Source organism: Cryptomeria japonica, chromosome 5 (assembly GCF_030272615.1).
Source record: "Cryptomeria japonica chromosome 5, Sugi_1.0, whole genome shotgun sequence".
Lineage (NCBI taxonomy): Eukaryota > Viridiplantae > Streptophyta > Pinopsida > Cupressales > Cupressaceae > Cryptomeria > Cryptomeria japonica.
The window spans coordinates 125,042,914-125,068,391 of NC_081409.1; the positions used below are offsets into that span (position 1 = coordinate 125,042,914).

General features: G+C 35.6%; 1 protein-coding gene across 2 annotated transcripts in view; it reads left to right on the forward strand.

The window, feature by feature from the left end:
- The window catches only part of LOC131068391 (protein EI24 homolog), an 80,684-nt gene extending 55,711 nt beyond the window's left edge, over positions 1-24,973 (forward strand). The window contains exons 5-11 of one of the 2 annotated variants that reach the window (XM_058003573.2): positions 18,696-18,836; positions 19,053-19,116; positions 19,323-19,408; positions 19,517-19,599; positions 20,074-20,155; positions 23,544-23,659; positions 24,470-24,973. In XM_058003573.2, coding sequence (XP_057859556.2) covers positions 18,696-18,836; positions 19,053-19,116; positions 19,323-19,408; positions 19,517-19,599; positions 20,074-20,155; positions 23,544-23,622 — 535 coding nt within the window. In that variant the 3' untranslated portion in view covers positions 23,623-23,659; positions 24,470-24,973. The remainder of the gene's footprint in view (positions 1-18,695; positions 18,837-19,052; positions 19,117-19,322; positions 19,409-19,516; positions 19,600-20,073; positions 20,156-23,543; positions 23,660-24,469) is intronic. The other variant, XM_058003572.2, reaches the window with a different exon arrangement.
- Positions 24,974-25,478: the final 505 nt, after the last annotated feature.

Below are 25,478 nucleotides of genomic sequence, written 5' to 3' on the forward strand. Positions count from 1 at the left end.
GAAAGGAAAGATCAGAAAAGAAAGAGCCTTCTAAGAAAAAGCAAGGTGCCAACAAAGATCAAACACCAGGTACTTCTTCCAGACCAGAGGATAGAACAATTCGAGTGGAAGAATCCATGGAATCGATGGTACAGAATGATAGGCAGGAGGAAGGACAGATGCAGCATGTTTCATCCGATGGATCTCTCCAAGACTATGATTTAGACAATGATAATGAAGTGACATCTCCTCCCAGACAAGAAGAAATAGTACATAAAGAAATTCAAGTTCAAGAGACAAGATCGAATATCCCAGATTGGTTGAAGGAAAGATTGACTAGGGTGATCGTAATTGAGGACGAGGACAGTGCAATTGATTTAGAGAGCCTTGTGGGACGTTCACATATGACAACAGAGAAGAAGGCGGCTACAAAGATGTCCAAGATGATTCGAGATGAGGCTGGATCTAGAAAACTGCAGATAGCTACACCGGCAGCAGACAAATATGAGGGTGAGATCCTAGCAGAGGACTATCATATACAGACTATTGAGTTAGGACCGTCCACAGCAGAGCAAACTTTAGATGATGCCACCGACACATTTGAGGCATTGAAGGACAAGTTTAGAGAAGAAGTAGAAAAGAATAGAAAGCTTGAGAGAGAGGTCGGTGCATGGAGGATTTATTTCAGTCACATCAATGAACCTTTGGGACGTCAGGATCCAGTTAGATCACCATTGCAGGCATTACCCCTTCAATCAATCAATGAAGCAGAAAGATTCAGGAATATGGTCCAGCGTACATGTAGTTGGATGGATAGATCTCACACGGTGGCCATTGAGTTTGTTACAAGGATGTCGAAGATCACCCATCAGGCTATCCAAGTTCTTGAGATTATTCACAGATTGATGGCAACAGTAGCTGCATTTGCCCATACCAAGGACGTTGTCATCCCTGTCTTGAAAGTTATAAGACATACATCCAGAAGAATTTTAGCACAAGAGAGGATCTTAGAAGGTGATTCTCACAGTTTGTTTCAGTGGTCAACCTTACTCCATATAAAGAGTGTTCTCTTTGAGGACATCAGTGTTAGATGTGGTCAAGTTGAGGAGGTGATCAATCCGATCCAGGACAGAGTATTTGAGGTACTTCGTACCATTCTTGGCAGAAGGATCGAGGTCGAGACAGATGTGGATTTACAAGAATTTGAAGATAGAATCAAGATCATCTTTCGCAAGGACGCAGATGTTACAGATGAGCAGTATGATCAGATGTATGCTACCATGCTTCTGATTGATAGAACAAAGGAACTTGAACCTACTTGGGACACAGCTCTTCTAGATGCATTTGATCAGGTTATCCACTTAGAAGAGAGTATCAAGAATCTTCCCGAGATTCCAAGCACAGAAATCGAAGAAATCGTGACAAAATTCATTGCATATGCTAAGAAAGAGAATTGGAAAGGGAATAAGATTCTAGATGAAAGGTTGTTACAGATGACATGACATCTTATTTTTTCATTGGTTGATACCTCCTAGATTTTTGTGCCAAATTTAATATTTGGCTATGTATTTAATATTGTTCAGTAAAAAGGAGGTCATTTGTAACAAACCCTAATTAGGGTTTAGGTGTCATGATCTTGTCCATTGATTTGCTTTCAATCTGGACCTTTCATTGTAACTGGGGATGCTATTTATACCCCCATTTTTCATTTCATTTGGGGAGTTAATAGTCGAATAGTCAGATAAGAGTGAAATAGAGAGATTAGAGTTGTAAGCAATTTTTATAGCAAGATTGAGTCTTGAAGAGAGAAATTCAAGCAATTGTTGTATATGATGACTTGGAAATCAATAAAATATTGAAGTTATGGTGTTTTGTTGCAAATTTCATAAGTTATCTTCATGGTTGTTGGATGTACTTGAATCACGCTCAATCAAAGTAGTTTGTTAATTTGAAAGGCTAAGTGTGAGATTTGATATTTGGTAGGATTCGCAATCCAAACCACTAGCTTCTTGCTGATTGTAGGAACGCCTTGCGTGGTCGACTGGAAAACATTTTGAGTCCTTAACCTTCAAGCATTTTCGCATCTAGGATATGTACCTTCGTAGTAGTGTCCTTGGTCTTTGATGCATTGAATACCATTATTACCTTAGAAGATCGCACTAATTTCAATTAAGTTGTTATCTTATGGCAAAATTGAAGTTGGTTGAGTCTTGCCAAATCTCATTCATGCTAAGTCGTTCATAGGGTTAGGCTAGATTAGACCTCTTAAACCCTGTCCTTTTTCCATTTTTTTTTGAAAGTTCCTTTTAGATTAGTAAAATCTTCGAGCTTTTGAATCCGTAAGACGCCTTGGAGGAAACAGCAAATCACATCATACCACTAAAGAAGCTTGTCCACACGTGGAGACCCCACTAAAAGAACCTTGGAGTCCATCTAACTGATCCTTTTTGCAGATCTTCAGCAGTTAGAGACTATTTTCTCAAGAGAGGATAAGATGCCTGTCGGTATTTTATTCTGTGTATGATCGTGTACAAAATACACGTCAACACTATCATATATCAGATACCATGTAATCATTGTTATATATCATAGGCTTATTCACTGCTGCTTATTCACATCATTCATAAAGATGATACAAGGAGCTTTCTCACAACATAACTGTTTGCTTGTTTGGTTTTACGGATTGGATGGGGACATCACAGTTTTACTTGTAATTTTGTTGCAAATTGTCTCAGAGGAGACTTAGGATCAAAGGAACCATTAGCATATTTTGCCAGTATTGTGGAAGGGCATTTAATATTTGTAGTGGCAATTGAACTAGTGGTTTGGGTTTCACGGTCACCCCTCTGCTTTTGCACTTCCATCATAATCAAGTGCATAATCAGATTCATTTTCAATTTCAGTTTCAACTTCCTATTGATGCTCAACCTCATCGTCACTCATGCCATCAGGACTCATAGTGACATTGCAATAAACAATATAAAATTTATAAGTTTATAATTTAAAATTAAAATTCAAACTATGCATGATGCAAGGGATTAAGACAAAAAGATATTCTTTTTGTTTTACTTAAGGTCAAGAAAAGCACAAAAGCAGAAGATACACACATAAAAATCTTTGTTCTTAATCTTGTCAAACAAGGATTTCACTTTTGTTTTTTCTACTTACGGTTGCACAAAGTGCAGAAGCAAACTGTTGATGTGTTTTTTATGACACCTCGAACACAATAAAATACCAAATATTCTAACCTCTCTTGAACAAGGAAACCTCATGTGCTAAACTTCATGATCAACTAAGGCTACCCCAAGGTTCACAATGCAAATAATTGACTTTTACAATGGATAGACTCAGTGATTATGATGTGATGTTGCTGGCTAACACAAAGGGACTTACACTTAGCTGGAACGTGGAACACTTAACTAACTTGGAAAGTGAAAAGACGAAAGGATGAAAGGTTAAGGAAATCTAAAGCTAAACCTAAGGACAATGAAGATAGTGAATAATGCTTGGATAGATGGATTCCATAAATCAAGCCTTGCTTCGCCATGAGGAAACAACTACACAAAACTGATGCAATCTCCAAAGGCAACAACGGATTTTTATATTGTAAAACATTCATTCAAATACCCAATATTGGCATAATTCAAGTGAACGTCCACAATCAAACTAGTGCTAAATTAGGTTCAGACTATGCACTGCAATTTGCAATCAACAAACTACGAATGGTATGAGCCAAAATTTCATCACACATCATCACATTTTTCCATTACAATCAATGAACTTCAACTAACTTTGAGAAGTAACACGAAACCATGCAAAATGTAGAAACACAACACAAAGATCCACAATAGCTTCAATGAAAGTTATGTACTGATTTCAACATAGTCTTGGCAACAATCTCTAACTTCCTCCTACTCTATTGCTAATTGCTAACCATCGACTATTAACTATTCCCTATCAACCTTAACAAAGGAGAAGGCAAATCCTTATATAGAGATCTTGATTACAAATGAATGGTCAGGATTGATTTGAAATCAATGGCTGAGATAATTCAAGACAAACCCTAATTAGGGTTAGTTACAACTAACACCTCATTGACCAATGAAAAAATTACATTACATTAAACACACGCCCTTTTAGGTGAAGGACCAATGAGAAATGAGGTGGACCAATGAGAAAGCTTATCAAATCATATTCCATAGTTGCAATGCTTTATATTCCTTGATGGAAGTTGGTAAGTCTTTTATATGGGGTAGAATTCAACAAAAGGCATTTGTTTGGTTGAAGTAAAAGATTAGCAAGCCACTGGTTTTGGCAACACCTAGTTTGCAACTACTATTTTAGGTAGAGACAAATTTTAATGATTATGTGTTGGAGGCTGTTTTATTACCAGTATGTAACCTTGTTTGTTGCCATTTAGATTTAATTCATGGAGCACTTTGGATATATTGCTCACATAATGAATTTTGTGTCCTTGTTTGAGCAAAAATTAACTATATCAATTAAAAATTAAAAATCATATATCTATATCTATATATATTATATGTCTTCAGACGTTTAGTGTTGTGGTAGAAACATTCCGTTGGAGAGGCGGCCACCAAGGTTCAAACCCCTGCTGGGCCATTGAGCTCACAAACCTTTTGCCTTCGCTAGGCCGTTGAGCTTGCAGGTTTGAACAAGTGAAGTGTGGGGAATGATGATCCCCCGGAAATGGTCTCATGGGAGAGGGATCCTTTGTAAGTGGTCTCTTTGTGGTCTCTCTGGGATCAGACCAAACTAAAAACCCGAGTTTTCTCCATCAAAAAAATTTACATAGTATATATTATATTAAAAACTAAATATGTACATTATAAATTTTACATTTGTTTATAGTTTATTATATAACTATTAATATATATTCATATTCTATAATAGTTTAAATTTTGAAACCACTTTATGGTATTAATTATAAACTATAGGAGTGCCCTCCTTCCCCCTCAAAGCGCCATCTATAGAAGTGCATGATAGTATTAATTTTATAGCTAGTGTACAATATTAATTATATACTTGTTCGCAGCAGAATCCATGGGGTGGGGTGTGCAGAGAGCTTGAGTCATATTGAAGCCGCGATTTAGAGCAGACTTTCCAGCTGCTTTGACACTATCTAATATGCCCCGCACGATTTAGGATGATTGATGCCCTTTCAGCTTTGGTTGATGACAGCCATTGCTCCTTCCACTCCTTTATTTAGGGATTTTCAAAGGTTGGAAAGAAAAGACAAAATAACAAACCGTTTCAACATTGTTTCCACATTGACTCTGATTTGATCTCAGATTGGCCCTATTTCTGAGCAATTCAATAATTTCACGATTATTTTTAGGGTTTTAGAAGTTTTTACAATGATTTTTTTCACTTTTTTTTGCTATTTTTTTTGGTTCTGTTGTGACCATTTCACACATCGCCCCATTGCAAATGGGGACCCCTACTTTTTGCTTTTTAGGGTTTGTTTTCTAGGTCTTTTAGGGTTTTGTTAGTTAGCCTTTGCATTTTGAGTGTCGCCAAGGGGATCACTTGGATAGCAGGTCTTGCTGGAGTGATGTCCTTATCCTGAAATTTGGCTAAGTCTAGAAAGTCCTGATCCTGAAATTTGACTAAGTCTGAAAACTGAAAAACCTCCAAAAACTAGATTTTGCAATATAACTCCTGGAGGTCTGAAACCACTCTCAAACATCCTGGAAGTATATATGGAATATAACTTAAAGTATCACTTATACTTAAATGTTATATTCCATAAAATTATCCTGACAGAGAGTTCAAAAAGTCAAATTTCGCTCCTGACCCTCAGAGAAGGCCCACAGCGAAAAATCGCTCCTGACCCTCAGAGAGGGCCCACAGCAAAAAATCGCTCCTGACCCTCAGAGAGGGCCCACAGCGAGATTTTGATTTCCTTCGTTTTGCAATGAAAAGCAAAGTTCCCAGACTTGGACTCAGCTCGGACTCGGCAAGGCCGACTCGACTCGTGACTTGGCTATGACTCGGCGACAACTCGGCTATGACTCGGCAAAATAAAAAATCCTTGAAATTTAGAGATTTTTAACGATTTAAAACTTGTTTCATGCACCCATTATTGAATAAAGCTTAAAGACACTAACATCATCAAATAGAAGCTAATTTGATCACATACATAAACATACATCCATCACATGCGTAGAAATGTAAATTGTAGCTGAAGGAAATAGAAAACATAGATATATAGAGTTATAAATGTTGTCAAATGTATATAAAATCCATGACATCAAATGTTCCCAAACATATATATAACTGTAAACAAAAACAAGTCTATGGCTCAGGCTCTAGCTCATCCTCAGCCTTAGAGTAGTCTGTCTGCCTCCTACAAATGCGTCTAAGGTAGGTCCTGGATGACTGAGAAGCCATAGTCTCCGCCTGTGAGGTGCCTGTGCCGGATCATGCTCTATCCTCCTCCTCTGCCATAGCCATAGCCTCAGCCTCTCTGTCTGCCTAGTCAACCCACTCATGGTCCTCCTCAGTGAAGACGAGATTGGTAGACTCAGTGATCCACTCAAACTCTGGATCGATCTCCGCTAAAGTGATCGGAGAGGAGTCAGTGTCCAAAATCTGTCTGGTCCTAAGACGGAGGTTGTAATGAACAAAAACAAGATCATTCAACCTCTCCATAGACAATCTATTACGCCTCTTCGAGTGGATGTGCTCGAACATGGACCGATTGCGCTCACATCCAGAAGCACTGCATGGCTGGCTCAAAATACAGATGGCAATTTTTTGAAGGTTTGGGGTTGAGGGCCCAAACATTTGGCACCATCTATCTGAAATAACGAAAAAGAAAAAAAAATCAAACTCATTTCCAACTTTAAGGCTAGATTATAAAATCAAAAATTAAAATGCATAAGCCATAAACTTAAGAATCTTAAGTTTACATATATTTCTACCTGGCTGCAATTGTGTTCGAGCCTCTATGCACATGCTGCTTGCGAAGATTGCCCCTTCTCGATTATTATATTTATCCAGCTGGAGCGTTGTACTTGAGGCTGTGCCATCAGTACACAACTTTTGAACCACTGTATACAGGCCACTAAGAATCTCCTCATCTGCCTTGAAGTCATCACGGAATCGAAATGCCGGATTGAGGTAATAGGCTGCTGCATGGATGGGCCTGTGAAACTGGTTCTGCCATCTCCTATCAATAATCTCCCAAATGGGGCCATACTTATCCTCATCTCCTGCATATATGGACCTAATGGCCTCCTTGGCCCTATCCATACCCTCATATATATAGCCCATAGAGGGCTTCTCCCCATCAACAACTCGTAGGAGAACTACGAGGGGCTCAGTGACCTACACATAATGTTAAACAAAAACAATTAAGGAACAAATTAAATAAAAAAAAAAGAAAAATTGCAAAGTTAAATTGTTAATAAATTAAAATTAAATTACTAAATAGTAGATACTAGATAGTAGATACTAAATGTTAAATTGTAATAAATTTACCTGCACAGTTTCTCCACAGGGGGTCCAAAAACCTGGCTCATCAAAAATGCAATTTACCACATCTATCCCTGCAGTGGTCGTAGCATAGGATGAGGAAGTCCACTCCTCACCAACAAACATACGCCTCAAAGCCGCATTTGATTTTATCAAGGATTTCAGTGTGAGGAAGTTTGAGGCAAACCTCGTGATACCAAGACGAGCCAACTCCTTTTGCCCCGTGTATTGCCTCATAATGCTAAGGACCAATGCATGATTGTAGATAAACTTGCTGATATTTTTGGCCCTTTCAACTATTGATTTCACCCATTCAAGCTTACCAATATCCTCCAACATGAGGTCAAGGCAATGGGCCGCACAAGGAGACCAAAAAATTTTCGGGTGCCTCTCCATCAAAAGTTTACCTGTAGCAATTTTAAGTTAATTAGAAATTTTGATATGTTAAGAAAATTTTAAATAATCATAGATGCCTCTCCATCAAGACTTGAAAAGTTCAAAATTTACCTGCAGCAACATAACTTGCTGCATTATCTGTCACCACCTGCACCACATTTTCTTCCCCCACCTCTTGTATGACTTCCTCAATAGCCTCACATAAGTATGTGGCATTTTTCACATGTGAGGAAGCATCAATAGATTTCAAGAACATGGTGGATCCTGAAAATAGAGTTTCAAACTTTCAACAAATCAAAATTTAATTTATTCAATGCATTTAGCGAAGTACAAATTAGAATGAATCATGATCAATCACCTCCGCAGGAAACAAGAAAATTTAGGAGTGTTCTATTCCTCCTATCCGTCCAACCATCTGTCATGATGGTGCAACCCTTTTGGCTCTAAGACTGTCGGTGGTCCTCTAGCTCAACTTTTATATCCTCAACCATTTGTAACAAGAGGGGGCCACTTAACTCAGCATCGGTAGGGGCTTTAAACCCCGCACCACAAATGGTTATGGAATCTACCATGCCTTGCCAATAAGGAGACCTGTCACAAATAGATTATGATTAGACAAAGTAGAGTTCAACTTCAAACTATAAATTTACTTTTAAACTTAAAGCAATCAAATCAAAAAGAATTACCTGGCTGCAATAAATGGAATGTTGCAAAAGTACCAAAACTTGCAAATTTGTTTTCTTGCAGCATCATGAACCTCCTTGTTCCAACCCATGCCCTCAAGCGAGGGTTGTGCCCCAAGAGTACTACTCGGCACAAAATAACTATCCAACCTGGATTTCCGAACTCTAGGGCCAAAGGTAATAGTGCCACTAGGAGGAGTAGAAGTAGAAGCACTAGCACTAGTAGAAGCACTAGGGTGAAAGGGAGGCATGGAAGAACCCTCTCCAACATAGCCTACGGATGTGGATGTGGATACGGATGCGGATGTGGGTGCATGGGAGCCAGTAGCACTTAACTCTTCCAATTGCCTCTTCTTAGTTAACTTTTCTTGTTCATGTGTTTCTAATTGGACATAACAAAAACGTTTTGCCTCAAGAGTTTGTAATTTGCATACCTCAATATCATGGCCAGGTATGCCGGCAATATGGTATTTAAATCTATTGATGCCACCAAAATTAATTTCTTTACAAAAAAACATTTTGTTTGATTTTTTTGTCTGCCAATAAAGCCTTCAGTATATTTCCAAGCCTCATCATTTTTAGGCATTGTGAAAAATGAATGTTTTTTAAACGTGAAGGCTACTGCAATAAGAAAATTTAATAAAGTTATAAACTAATAGAAAAAATCAGCAAACCCTACTTTAAAAAAAAATAAAATTGTAAATACATGTTTACAATTTTTTTCTAAAAAAATGTAGGGTTTGCACTTTGCTATTATTCTACTTCTCTCATTGTAATTAAGCTAAAAAAATAAAAACATTCAAGATTTGGAAAGTTAACTTTTAAACTCAAAAAAAATTAACAAAAAAATGAAAAAAATCCATTAACATACCTAAAAAAACCAACAAAATCTACCTTACCTCTTTCAAATGAGTTGAGAAGTCTTGCTTTGGACTCCTTGATGCTCTCAATGCAAGCCTATGGCCTCCCCAATGCGATTTGTGGTCTCCTTGATGCTCTTCTTCCTTGCTGGTTGCAAACCTATGGCCTCTTGTTTTCCTTCCTCTCTCTCACTTTTCCTCTCTTCTTCTCGCAACTAACAATTATAAGACCTTTTAGGGTTATATGAAAGAGAGGTAAAAAAAACAAATGAAAAAGCTTTTATTTTTTTTGTTTTTTAAAATCCGAATTGCCTATATCGCGCGGCCAAGTCCTGGAGCTCGGACTCGGCGAGTTTTGCCCAAAACTCGCCGAGTCCGAGCCGCGAGTCAGCAAAACTCGTCGAGCTTGGCTCGACTCGCCAACTCGGCGAACTCGCTTGACTCGCGGCGAGTCTGGGAACTCCGATGAAAAGAGACCAAGTTTTGATCATGAAGGGGAAATGAATAACTTTCTCCACCCACCTGAAGAAGTTTTGACTTGAAATAATGATGGACCTTGTTGAAAATAGAAAAATCGCTCCTGACCCTCAGAGAGGGCCCATAGCGAGAAATCTTATAAGGGTCATTGCTAGCCTTATTTGGTCGACTTAAGATGTCAAAGGCATGGGGATGGATGAAATGAGCACAGTGAAGTATCCAGACTTGATCAAAGATGATGAATTGAAGGAGTTTTACCCAGGAAAGGAAAAATCGCTCCTGACCCTCAGAGAGGGCCCACAGCGATTTTCTTCATGTGCACATTTTTGGACCTTTTTTGGACATGAATTTTTATTCATAGTAAAGAACAAGATGATATCTTCCTTGGCAAAGTGATTTTTAGATGAAAAGTGAAACATTTTGGTCCAGGTAGCAAAAATCGCTCCTGACCCTCAGAGAGGGTCCACAGCGAGATTTTCAAAAATGCATTATTCTTGCAAGATCAAAGTGATTTTATGATTGGAAGGGATGAAGGAAAGCATGTTCTATCCGTTGAATATAATTTGGAGGATCAACACAAGAAGAAATCAACCCAAAATGAAAAAGTCGCTCCGGACCCTCAGAGAAGGCCCACAGCGAAAAATCGCTCCGGACCCTCAGAGAAGGCCCACAGCGAGAAACCTAAAATGGGAATTTTTCATCCAAGTTTGAGGAAGGCTAAGGCTAGGCATGGGTTTGAAACGATGTTTGAAAGGCCTTGAAGTTAAAAGAAATCATTGAGAATCGAAATTTTGAAGGCAATTACAAAAATCGCTCCGAACCCTTAGAGAGGGCCCATAGCGATTTTCCAGTTTTCTCTCCTTTGTTTGAAGAATTGAGACAAAATCTTTCTTGGATAGGAGGAGAACATGACGTGTTATGCCTTGGAGGTGATTTGAAGATTAAAAGATAAAGGACTTTGCCTAAAACCAAAAAGTCGCTTCGGACCCTCACTGAAGGCCCACAACGAGATTTTCAAAAAATGCATGTTTTCTTCAAAATGGTGCTAAGGCAAGGTTAGGACAAGGAGAAAAGACCTCCAAGAACAGGATGAATATTATTTTGCCTTCGAAACTTGATGATGTTGGTCAGAAAATGAGAAGTCGCTCCTGACCCTTAGTGAAGGCCCACAACAAAAAATCGCTCCTGACCCTCAGAAAGGGCCGGGATCGAAATTATTGAAAATCCTCATTTTACCTTGCAACAACAAAGTGAATTTGGATGGAGTAGATAAAGGAAGGATGTTGCTTAATGACGAATGAAGTTTCAATGAAAAATGATGAAGAATCAAGCCTAAAATCAAAAAGTCGCTCCTGACCCTCAGAGAGGGCCCATAGCGATTTTTCAGGATCCTCTCCTTTGTTTGAGGAATTGAGACCAGATCTTGTGTGGATAGGAAGAAGAGATGATATTTTATGTCTTGGAAGCAATTTGGAATCCAAAAGATGAAGGATTAAGAGCAAGATTGAAAAATCGCTCCTGACCTTCACTGAAGGTCCAGGGTGAAATTGGTGATATCCTTCATTTTTACATTATTGAGCGTTGATATTCCTTAAAATTCACCAAGTTGCTAACTTTGAGGCCTTTGGAAAGGCTAAATCAAATTCGCATTAAATTAAAGGCATTTTAATTTAATAAATTAATTTTTAGGCCTTGAAATAATCAAAAATCTATCTTGGAGGCATTAAAATTAATTTTCAAATTTTAAATGAAGGTGAGCGCTCAAATACATTTATTTTCTTTTACAAGCAAGTCGGCCTTCTTTTGAGGGGGATTTTATTTCATTTTCATTTCCCTTTTGGCAAGTTGGCCTTGGAGGGAATCAAGGTGAGCGCTCTATATATGGGTGATGCTTTGTTCAAGTTTAATCATTCATTCATCCTTTCCTAAGTGCGAAATTGGAGAGCTATTTGAGGAGCGAAATCCAGAGGTTGAAGTACAATTTGGAGGAGCGAAATCTAGCTAGAGTGGAGCGAATTTCTACTAAGTGTTGAAGATCAAAGAGGGTGGAGTCTATTCGTTTTGAAGTTAGAGGAGGCGCAATTCATCCAAGGGAGAATTTTGATTTAAATTTTGCCTAGCAAAATCCATTTTTTGCATCATTTCTTAGAGTTTAATATTCAAGAGGTATGGCGAAATCATCTTAACACCATTGTTGAAGATTTGAATTTTGAACATTTGTTTTGAAAAATCTAAATATTGCATAGTTAATTAGGAAATGATAACTCAAGATTTATCATGAAGTTTCCTAATTAAAATCTTAAATCTTCCTTTTTAAGTCTAGATTTCTACACTTCAAGATATAATGCTTGAGAACTAATTTTGAAATGTTGTGTAGGTATCAAGATGGCGACTCCAAAGCCCGGAGGATCTACAAGTCGGCAGGTTCTCATCAAGGACGATCAAGCAAGGATAAGAGCGACCTCCTCCAGTCTAGCATTGACAAAGACGGCCTTCTTCGGACTAACATCATCAGGAATGACTTCTTCCAATCCAGCATTCCAAGGCGAGGTACATCATCATCCTGCACATCAAAGACAAAAGAAGGTAGAGCAAGGGTTCGTTGAAGAAGCGGATAGTTTCAGAAGAGTTAATTAAAGCTAGCTTCTCAGCAACATCAAATTGGCATCAACCAAGTGTCAGACGAGGTGGCATCCCAGTCATCACTTCTCTAGTTGGCCACCTCAACATGTCCAGATTCAATGTACCTAACTCATGGAAGGTGGCACAAACTTCGATGTACCTACCCCAACTATCCATTGGTCGAATTTTCTAGAGAAGACATGTGTCCTAAGGATGTGATTTTATCATTGGTCAAGCATTAAATGTTATGTAATGGTTGTAACAAACCCTAATTAGGGTTTTTATTGTTGAATCTTGGCCATTGATCTCAAATGGATCTGAGCCATTGAATTGTATTAAGGGCACTATATAAGCCCTGACTCTTCATTTTGTAAGGGAGTAAGAGATAATAGAAGATAGATGGAGAGTAGTTAGAAGGTGAATAGTCAGTTGATAGAATAGCAATTAGAGTAGAATAGGAGGACTAGGCAAGAAATTGTTGCCATTGATTGTAAACAAACTCCATTTTCATTGAAGTAATGGTGAAGTGTGTCATTTCTTGCAATATGCATGGTTTCTTGTTGAATCTTCAATTCTAGATGGTAGATGATTAGATCGAATGAAGGAAATTGTTGAATGCACCTGTGTGGAATCCGTTTAATCCATACCACTAGCCTCTTACTGATTGTAAGTGCGCCTTGTGTGGTCAACTAGAACAAATGAGCTTAATCATAAGTCGTTACACGTCTATTGTTTCATGCATTTTCTTGAATGGTGATCATTGTAAGATGGTGTACGATTTAAACATATTGGAAGCATCCCTTAGAAGATCGCACTGAGTTGGTGTTGAATTGTTCAGCCTGATGGTGAGACCCAACCTAGTAGGACTCCACCTAGTCATTCATCCATCTTCTCGCATTCTAGGTAGTAGAGTAGACTTCCTAAACCTCGCATCTTTTGCCATTTGTTTGTCTTCTAGTTAGTTAGTAGGACTTGTGATTCCAGCAAATCACATCATACCATAGAGAGCTTATCCACATGTAGAGATCCTACATACAAGAACCTTGAAGCTTCTCTGATTGATCCTTCTGCGATATCTTCAGCATTCGGGAGCTTTATTCAAGAAAGGATAAGGTACCTTTAGGTATTTTATTCTGTGTTCGCATGTGCATAAAAAACACATCAACAGGTTCTTAACATGATCTTAATGTGATTTAGATGCAAAAAATCGTTGAAAATTGGGTCAACAATTTTTTCGTGAATCGGGATTTTCTCAGGGAATAAATCGGCTAGCTCTAGGATTCGAGATTAATCGGGTATAATCATGATTTTTTGTAGCGACTCTAATTCACAATGGGGCTAAGGGGTCTCGCAAGAAAATAATAGGGTTCCTAGGGGATGTGACATCTCTATGGAGAGAAAGCTTTTGTGTTAGAAGAAACTACATATTGTTCATTAGCTGAGGTAGATGAAGTCTCCTAAACATCCATGGAACAAAGCGAAGATTCAGTTTTTCCCACTAATCAAGAAGATGATGATTGTGACAAGGATGTAGAAGTGTTAAACAAATTATTTTTCGCATTGGAGGGATTATTTACATGCTTGTAAAAGAAAAATGGTTGATCAATGAAGATATTAGTTTTGAAATTGATAATATGAGGAGTATAATTGCTTCCTCCCTCATAGGGGATATATTAGAAGTCAATAAGCTGATGCCAAGTTTGGATATGCTTGAAGAACAAAAATTGTTGATCAATGAAGATATCAGCTATGAAATTGATGATGAAGAGTATAATTGCTTTCCCTCATAGGGATATATTCTTTAAAGTTGATGGCTCTAGTAAAACAAAAGAGACCCAATTTTCTTAAGGTCTGCTATAATGGGATGATGGATGACCAATTTTGTCACAAAAGAATGATTGTTTTCTTCAACATGTATACTTTGATAATGATCTAGATTTGAAGAATCAAACTTGAATGTTTGTAATATGAAGATTCAAATGATGAAGAAGGCGAAGAATTGCAAGCACGAGGTGCACAATAGATAACAATTGTATATACTTGGAGAGTGAAGGGCAAGGGATATAAATATTTTTTCAATGGCTTCAACCTTTCTTGGAAGATGATCCTTTTCAAAGTTTAGGTTTGAATGTTTTAAAATGACAGGAGAAGAGAAAATCAAATATGTAAGCTTATTTTCCGAATAGATGTGTTGTAGCTGCGAGATCTTGTTAGATACCTTAAAATGACGACACAATATCTTCACTTGCTAGAGATGTTTTTCCCTACGGAAGAAGAAAACCTAGAACCAATGCACATTAATTAGTTTTTGTTAAATTGTTCACTACACAACTGTTCTTGCCCACCTGAATCTTGAATCTTTACCCTACTTTTGTAGAGGTTTTTGGGATATGAGCTCCTATTATTGGAACCTTGACTCAATGAAGGGGTAGTTACATCTCCGACTTCCTAATGGCTTTGTATAGTTAGTGTGTCCCCTTTCTTGTTTGTAGATAGGTAAGTGTTGTTGTTTCTTGTGATCGTCATGTTTCTATATTCTTCCCGTTCATGTAATGCATTTGCATATTGTTTTGCTATAGGTTAGATGTTAGTTAAGAGGCATGACTCTATAAATCACAAATAAGACATTGGTCACTTGTTTTTCAGATTTTTTTGAGTTATCCTATGGCCTAAGTTTGTTGATCCACAAACAAAGCCAATGTTGGTACCCTTACAAACTTCATTATTGGGTCTCCTTTTGCTACTTAGTTAATCCTCAAGTATGCCTCATGTTCAAGTCTATTGCTGTACATCCGATTAATCTGCATAAAAGTTTGTCTTGTCATGGTCTTGTTTAATAACGATTTTGTAGGGTGAAGATGATTGTCCCAACCCTGATAAGGAATAAAGTTATAAACAATGATGGTGTTCAAGGATAGATTGGAGAAAAAAGAACAAATCAGCATATACAAGACATTAAAAATAGGTCATATGAACTCCGCCTTTGAAAGCAACCAGCAATAGTGGCAAAAACACCATAAGATCCATGTCCAAGGATATGAGTTGAGCAAGGCAAAGTAGTGGCACACACAACTGAAATTTATGCAAAGTTGTAACTAAAAAGTGGCAAAGTGTTAAGGAAACTCCACCAAAGATTAAGGTCTTTTGAAATTGTCAAAGGTTGACGCATAAAAGAGATTGCATTGTCCCTTGCAAGAACGTGCTCTATGTGGCAATTTTTTTAGTGATCCATGCCAACAGTCAATGATGTTCCATTTGTAGGTGGCAAAGCAATTATAGAAAGGTACCTAAGAAGGGGAAATAATTGGAAAAAAGCATTCTGAAGCTGTAGAAAGGATAAAAAACAGACTTGGGCTCACTTTCCAGCAGCAAAACCATCTCCAAGTTCCACCTAAGCTCATAAAACTATGCCTAAGCATATGGCAAATAGAAAAGTATTTAAGTGATTAGTGCCAATCTCTGTCATAGAGTTTGCCGAATTTCGGCCATGAGGTTTGAAATTCGGCGGACCTCATAGTAGTATAAAAATTCATTAAAATCTGTTGATTATTCGTATGGATGAAGCACATAGTACTAATATTAAAATATATTTAAAAAAAATTCGTTCTTTAGGTATTTTTTTAGTATCACAGGTTTGACCTGCGTGGGTTTGCTCACTTCCTCTTCCGCTTCAACACGGACGACTCCTTCACGGGAATCCATTTATCTTTAAAATGTTCGACCTCGACCTCCATACATGCTGAAATAGAAGTGGGTCTGTTCGTGGCTCACGTGCAAGAATCCGTCATGGAGTGTGGAGTCATGGTGGGATTCAATCTACTATCCATCATTCTTTCCGTAGACGGTTTGTGTTACAAATATGGCGAAGTTGCTAGCAACAAGATATTTATATAAATATATAATATTTATTATATTATGTTTTTATATATAGTATATTATTTTAATTTCTATATATATTATTTATTTTATTAATGAAAATGTATGATTAAATATAAGAAATAAATATAAATACTATATTATAAAATTATATATTTATGTTGTATAAAATAAACTATATAAATATTTATAGATTTTAAATATATACACATCCATATGGGAAAATGAAAAAAATGTCATACCCAACACTTCAGTATTTAGAAATGTCAAATTATTTTGATAATATTGTGGATATATAACTTATATTTTATTAAAAATAAAAACTATATAAGGTGAATTTAATGGTGAATTTTTTTTCAATTTATTTCCGTTGTTGAACTTCATCTGATTTTTATTGTTGCCATATTGAATTCAAAATCGAACCTTGTGACATAGGTGCCAATGCCTAAAAAATTGTAGAAGTGACATGAAAACAGCTCTCTAAACGTAAGTTAGGTGCCTTTGTTTGACTTAGCCACCTAAAAGTTTTGCTAAACTTTCAATCAAGTGGCTAAGTGACTTGAAAAATCTACCTTAAAAGAAAAAGACTACTCAAAATTTTTGCCTATGATCAAAAAGGGGTAATAAGTTAAGTGGTATGCATTAAGGGTTAAAAGGACAGATATGGGTCACACTTTCCAGCTAGCATTGCCATCTAAAAGTTCCTACAATCACACTTTCCAGCTGGCTTCAACATCCAAAAGTTCTTAGTTTTACTTTCTAGTTGTATTCACCATCCAAAAGTTCTTATAGTGCACTTTCTAGTTGGCTTTGCCATCCAAAAGTTCCTGCAATTGCACCTTCAATTTGGTTTTGCTACCCAAAATTTTTTGTAGGCACACTTTTAGGCTGCCTTTGCTATGACAAAATTCTTCAAGTGTAGGAAAATCCAAGTGTTGGGCATATTCTCATGGTTAGTTTTTCAGTATTTACTATTTAGTAGAAAATCTTTTCAAATTTGGAACAATTTTAGTATTAGAAACTGCTTGTTTTAGAAACTGTAAGTTCAAGGAATGGTGAGAGGAGCTCAAAAAATTAACTCTCTATTTTCAGAAAGTTTCTTTTTTCAGAGGTAGTCATCAGTTTCATAACAATGGATAAGGTTTCAAACTTTCATTAATGCTCGCAAGCTCCAGTTAATTTGTCATATATCAAAGGCTCTAGTAGATTTGACAGTATTTTTGAAAATAATTTAAGTGGCAAGATTTGATATTTTTTTAAGCGGAGATAGATATGGCAAAATTATTTTATAATTTTGAAAATTTGATTTAAGTATTTTGCTTTAAAGATGTTCTATTTTCTCTTTTCTGCAAATAGAGAGATGGTTTCTTTTTAAGCAGTGCTTTATTGGGAATATTTTATAATTATTTTCTTTAAAGCCGTCTCTTGAGAACTTTTAAACAAGACCTTGAGCTTATAATTTGTAATAATAATTAATGCTAGATTTAGATTGTAGAAATTGTTTGTGAACTTATTTGTATTTTTGTGAAAGTTAATGAATGATAGTTGATGCTAGACTCATGCTCTGAAAATTGTCAATCAAGTTATTTTATATCTGTGAAAGTAAATGAATGTTAGTGGATGTTAGGCTTATTATACAAAGACTATTGTTCAGTGTTATTCGCTAATTGTTAAATCTATGTTTGCAATTGACTTAAGTAAATTGAAAGTGGATTGTTTTTAGTCAAATTTTATACTGGCAAAATCTATTTATTTAAATTTTATCTTTGGATGCAGTTTAACTATTTCTTTCATAAGATTGTGTGGTGTTTACTTGTTTAAATCTTTCTTGTTTAGGTAGATTTATTGGCTAGTAGCTAGCATTTGTTGTGTCTTTCCTTCAAATTTTTGTTTATAGCCAAATACTAGTCTTTGGCTTTAGCTAGTAGAAAGTTGAGTTTTTTGTTCATGCTTGATAGTTTACTCTTTTAAATCTGAAAATCTTGCTATAGGATTTGACAGTTGGCAATTTGGTGCTTGCATCCAGGGCAAAAGCATAGTCAGTTAGGCATTTACATTTAATGCAAAACCCCATCGAAATCTTGTACAATGTGCGTACATGTTTATTTTGTTTATATTTATAAGTTTTAGGTTTAGTTGAGTCTTAGAGAGCTTTTCCTTATAATTTGAAGAATGGTTCTACTATACATACTGTTCTATTTTGTGTTATTTGGCAATAGACAAATTAGAACACTAACATGATGCATGTGCACATTTATCTATTCAGCTATATTGAGTTGCAAAAATATTTCTGTTAAAATAGGTACAATGAAATTGCCGAGCAAGCTTGTAAGGTGATGGAGCAGAGTGAACAAGAGCCTCAGAGACAAAATTCAGAGGAAGGCAGCACAGGTAACAGGCAATTTGTAACCGATTCTGGAGATAATCTTGATGGCCTTGAGGGGTAAGTTTGGAACTATATTGATTCAGAAATGCTAATAATCAATGGTAATAATTTGTGACATGCTATTCATTTTCTTGTAGTTATGAGGTTTCAATTGTGCTAATGAGCTTGGATGATTAATTAGTAGAATATTTGTTTGTGTTATTATAATCATAAAATATTTCTTAGTATTATACACAAGTAAAATTTCTTTAATGCTTATTTGTCTTTGTGCAGAATGATGACTGTGATTGCAGAGAAGATATATTCATGTCTTATGTTGAGCATATTTTTCGTAGAGGTTGATTAATTAATGTCCATCTTGGTACTACAAATTTAATTGGTGTATCATAGTATGGGAGTTTTTTTTTCACGAGATATAAAAAATTCTGTTGCATTATTCCATATTAGAATATCTACTAGGCAATTGTTATTCCTCAGTTAATTTGGTTTGAATTTTTGAAATAAAAATCAGCTGCTAAATGTACATTTCACTCTGTATTGCAGGTGTCTGCAATTAGTTATGTTCCATTTATTGGAAAGATATTGAATTTCCTCCTCCTCTCCTGGATTTATGCTTATTACAGTTTTGAGTGAGTTTAACAAATTCCAAACATAAACAGTCTTGACTGGATTGAAGTTTTTCCAGCATCAGTGGAGTTCTTCACATAGGTATCAACGCGAATCTTTTCTGTTTGCAGGTACAAATGGAACTTCATTGGATGGAGTCTTGATAAGAGAATTGGCTTCTTTGAAACCAATTGGGCTTTTTTTGCAGGGTTTGGTATGGAAATTTCTTCCTCTGATATTTGATCTTTTGTATCATAGTACCAAGTACTGAACTTCTACTTCTTTCTCCTTTAACTGCAAATTTAGTGTGTTTTTAAAAATCTTGGATCAAAATAAAATGTTTTGGAAATGAAAGTGAAATCTATTATATTATAAATTTTCAAATAAAAGATCAATTCTGTATATATATGAACGAGGAAAAACATATAAATATATTCAATTGCACTGTGTTTATATTAGCTCATTTTTGGTCTGAAAATGATCATGCTTTGCTTTGGGTAGATCTGTGCCTCTTTCTTGCTATGCATAACTCTAAATAATTCCTTTATGCTCCAAATGAAAAAATACTTGAACTGAAAATCAAAATATGAATTTCAAAGGAAGGAAGCAAAGAAGCAAGCATTCTGTGTTGATGTGATCTCCATTTCTAAACTTGCCTTTTTAAAATGTTCTTACCTCATTTGTCCAGGGAGCCCATGCGTGTTACCAATTGTCTTTTCAAGTCAACTTGTGAGCAGTGGAATTATGGCTATACTTTTTCCATTGGTAAGGTGATAAACTGATACATTTGATATTCTGTGGCATTGTTTATAGTTTGTTGATGTTGTTGAAAGACCATAATATGCAACATACCCTCCTTTTGAATTTTATGTTGAAGCTTGATATTTTGTAGTAATTCATAGATAATTATAAATTCTCTCAAAAAGTTTCTAATTAATATGCAAAAGGCCTTCAGGTTAAGAATGGCAATGATGGAATTCAATCTATGAAAGAATCATGCATGTTGGTTTTAATTCAGTTCAATTCATCACTTGGTGTAAAACTGGACAAATTAGACAAGACAAAATGATAAAATATCCATAATTTCATGCAATACCTCAGAATTTTCAATTCCATCAGCACAGCAAGCATAAAGGTGTTTGTAAAACAAAATCCCAAACTACCAAATGCACATTGAAAATCCAAAGCAGCAGACATATAGTTCTATCTGTATATTGCAAAGAGTCCAAAGCTATACACAGTCCAAACTCCACGGATGATGGATTGTTTTTTGAAACAAATTTAAAATAAAGTGAGCAGCACTGCCATGTTCCCATTTTGTATTGTCACTGGAAACTACCATTCTCATGTTTGAGTACACTTTTCTCTGCATCTAAAGGTACTGATGCTTCATTCTCTAAATATTTTGTGGTCCATGGCCAACTCTGATCCGGATCTGCAAATGCCAAGCCCTCTATTTCAACAATTAAATTTGATAATGGTATCCTGTATCAGCACTACTGCTTCTTCAAATCTGTTTGTTGCAGACAAGAAGATTGTAGTGCATATTATTAAATCATTAATTAATTTATATGTCAACTGTTTTGTGCTTCTTGCGGTGTGTGTTCAATTCACTCTAGTTATGCACATAATAGGTGGTGCAAAAAGTAAAAAAAAAAGACTTGAAGAGAAAGCTTCTATAGCTCTGGAGAAACTCTATTAAGGTCCTTTAAAATACACATGGTATACGCACAGTGCATATCTATTGAAGTCCTCCAAAACATACATGGTATAAACACAATGCAAAAATAACTCTAAAAATAAATAAATAAATAACTAGAGAAAAAATTTTAATGTCCAAAAATCTTGTTTTATAAGAGTACTGACAAAAACATTCACAACTACCAATAGAGAGGCCTTATTCAGCACCTTGATCAAACATACACGTGTGGTTTTGATAGAAGCCATGAAGATTTGAAGCTTGCTTGCACTGATGCAAAGCATACCATAATAAATGGAGTAATATAGAGCTGTTGAATTGCCCTTAATGGACGTCACAATGACAAAAGATGCTAAATTGTGTTTGTAGCGCATTCTTACAAAAAGCATTCAATATGTCTTACATTCTTGCAAAGAGCACCAATGAAGCATTCTTAGTTGATTTTATGATACATTCTAAAAATTCAACTCTTTTCAGTTCCAGTGATAATCAAATGAAAGTTGAAACGGGATAAAACCACTCCACTATCATCCCCCCGCAAAAAAGAGGCAAGAAATATTACAAGACAGGAAGCTATTCCAGCATTTTCTCTATTTCTCCAAATGCTGATTAATTAAAATATAATAATCACTGTCTGTTCCACGGATATTCAACTATACAAAAGTTTGTTCTAACTTAGATCTTCTAGTTAATTTTTTCTCTTGAACTAGGGGAAATGTTGATAACAAGGACATTAATTGAGTGCTTCAATGATTTGACAAAAATGTACAGAGGAAGGAGAATTATTGTAATATTTCTTCTCTTTAAGATCTTTGTGATTTGACTATAATTACCCTTGATGTAAGGTAAGAGATCTGTTTTTCCACTCTGAAAATCCCTTGCCATCTCTGTTGTAGCCATTGCTTATAAAAACCAGACAAAGATGTTTCCATTCCGTATAACATGCTCCTCATCTAAACACTTTATGGGCCCTGTATTTTGTTTTGTATGTATATTGTTAGATATTCATATCGTTATATTTGTGGCATCCTAGCCTATATTATATCCATGGTTTTCTAAACATTTTCTTTTTCAGTTTTCCATATAGGATAAAACTTAGTTTTACTGTTACTCATTGGTGCAAACTAGCTTTGATGTGGTCAAATCGCTTCTGAAGGGATCTTCTATTAATTATTTGGAAGATTCCCACATACTTTCCAAAACATATTTCTGCTTTCTAGAGAATATGACCATGGCTCATCTTGTGAATATGAACTGAGCTGTTCAGTAGATACCAAACTATGTTTTATCTGATTCTTGCAAAAGACATTCAGCCAGCTTTGCTTGCTTTAGCTTATTTATAAAAGTAGCTGTTTCATTTTATCAAATATGGGGTAACCACTAGCTGCTGATGCCCACAAAATTGTTGCTTATACCTTTGTTGGATCACATATAACAGTACTGATTGAGTTGTTTATTTGGGTTTTATAATACTTCCTTTCTTATATGGATACTGAAGCTAAGGACCTTCCCAATATGAAATTGAATCAGGGCAGTAGAATCATGAGTTCTTTAAAAGTTTAATGTACAAGGAGTACAGAGAATAACTTAAATCTTCACACTTCTGCATCTTAAGGTTGATGTGGATTTTTGAGGAGTAACTACTGCTGCCAAAATTTTGTTGATACATTGGCTTATAATTCGTTGGCATAAACACAACTTAAAAAATAAAGCAAAATTTCATGGACACAAATACCAATGCCAATAGGGGTGTGATATCTTATGCTAATATGACACATTTGTGGTAAGCCTTGGATAGGATGCGGTTGGGAGGTGACCTTTATAATGATATTAAAAGACCTATGTATAAAGGTGCCATAATTTTTTTTTTCAAAATAAATTTCTACGCTAAAATCCCTATAAATATGGGCACAGGGATGACTTGTTTGTGTGAGAGAAAGAGAACAACAATGCTTTGGCTGTCTTTGTAAGCAGGTTATGTTTTTGTGAATTAAAAAAAAGAAATTCCTCTTATTTTTCAGAGTTTCATGGGGTATAGATAGATTATGTCAACCATATCCGTTGATGTGTTATGACTATACTTGGAGTCAATTCGCCCCTAGAAACTTTTACTTTTACAGTTTTCTTAAAGTCATCACTTCATTTGGGACAAAACACATTTTCATAACTAAATGGCATGTTGTGAAATTTTAAAAATGAAAATATTTCTCTAATCCCTGAGCAGGATAAAGTAACTATAAAAAAAATAATACACTGGATTGACAACATTACCTGCAGTGTGAACCAGTTCAATTGATAGGATTTGATTGTCTACAAACTTGAAGTGACTGCAAGTCACTGATGCAATGTTTGTTTAAAATTGTTTTCAACTCTGTATGTTCTCAATTCAAGTTGGGTTTAGTTAAAGTTGCGGGTTCATTACAATAGTATTGTTGCCTAACTGATGTATTTTATTGTAGTGTGTACTTGCTGCAACGGCCACTCATCCTCAGGAAGTTATTGATTCCTATTCTAGAAGGTGGACGGTCCATAGGCTGAGTCAAGTTCCAGTATTTTATGTGCCAAATGCTACATCGTAAGTTCATCATAGAAACTCATGCAAAGCTCGCATGAGCATTTTTCTATATCAGTTTTCTCATAAGAAATTCAAAAACTAAATCTGCTCATGTTTACATGCATGCCATTTGTTGCTTTTATTTTTTAAGAAACTATGGTTGTATTGAGAATTGATGTCTGCTCTTTTTATGGTTTGTTCTAATCATCAGAATTTGTGTCATGATATATTTTCTCTGGTTTGTCTTCTCTTCACGAATTTTGAGATCATTGTTTGGTTTTTAAATTCTAATCCTTTTAGGAGCTTAAATATATATTGGAATTTACCAGTAATTTTCCTTGATTATTTCTAGACCATTAATACAATCAAGTTTCTCCTTGTTAACAAGCTACCAGAAACACATCAGGTTTTCCTTAGCTGTACTTAATTCAGATGCATATTTTTTTTCATCTTGAGATCAATAAAAACTGCTCATTGCCTTTGTAACCTTTCTTACAATTTATAAAACTTGGTTTATAAATTCAATGATTTCTTTATCTTTCAAAACTTAATTAATTATGTGACTGCAATAGGAATAAGGTGTGCTTAGTATCAACAATTTAAAATCCTTGTTTCCCTAAACAGACGATCTTTTATTTTGTATGCTCATAATTGTGGCTAGGCTATATTGTTCTCTACCTGGTCTTGCAAAGATGCAAGCGCCTTTAAGAAATTTGGTCATGTGGGTTAATGCCATTGTTATTTGGGAGAATGTGAAATATTATTCTCTCCTATTCGGTTGCATTCTCTTAACAACTTTCTTACAAATTCTATGCTACATATGATATACAGGCTACGGTTGTTGCAATTCCTGACTTTTCTTCAGTCACGAGCAACAAGAAATAAAAAGTCTGACTGAAACTGTATTGAAAATCAATGATGGAATCGGTTGTGATGATCTGCTTCAGTGCAAAACAGAAAGCTGTGCCAGTATGTGAGGAAAGCATGGAATTTGCATTCATTTTTGCAGCATCCTTATCTTGACTTTTGCAGGATTTGCAAAGAGAAGACTTTATTCCACAAAATTGTGAATTGCTTTACAAATGTACATCGTCTTTCCTTGAGTGCCATCCCAATTGAAATGCTGTTTGTCCGGCAAGCTTGCTCTGTATTCTGATTTTCCATGTAATGATTGTTTAAATAGAAGATGGTGTTGCAAGTCTGTTGTAATTTTCAGCAGTTCTGTAAAATTGGTTTATGTTACACTTGGTTCTTGTCTCATATTTTTGACGTCATTTGAATTTTAACAAATTGTACATACCATGTATGGTAATGCTTCTTACAAGGTTGTAACTCCTTGTGTGTATGGCACCACATGTCCGTAGTGGTCACTTACTAGATGACTAAAATCTTCTAATATTTATTTATAATATAGTGTTAAGCATTTAATGCTATTGGATTATGAAAACATTTGCAAATGATGAATTTCATGAACAATTTTATGTTGTGAATTTGGGGCATTGTGGTCTTCATTATATAATTGTCTTTTCGCTTATTTGATTTATTTGTTAAAAATCTTAAAAGTTTATTAGATCTTTATCTTATACTGTGTTAAGGGTTTTTTATATTAACATATTGGGTTTTTTACATTAGAACATATGATATTTTGCAGACTAATTTTATTTATTAAACAAAGAGTGGAGGAGAGTAGAACAGAAATGAGAAATACACACACAATGTAAGAGTTGGTATGGAATAATTAAATACTATGTAAGATTTGGTTATGAAGATAGCCACTCATGATAAGGAGCTTCAGTGACAGTACAAGAGTTACAAAATTAGACAATAATTTTATTCTACC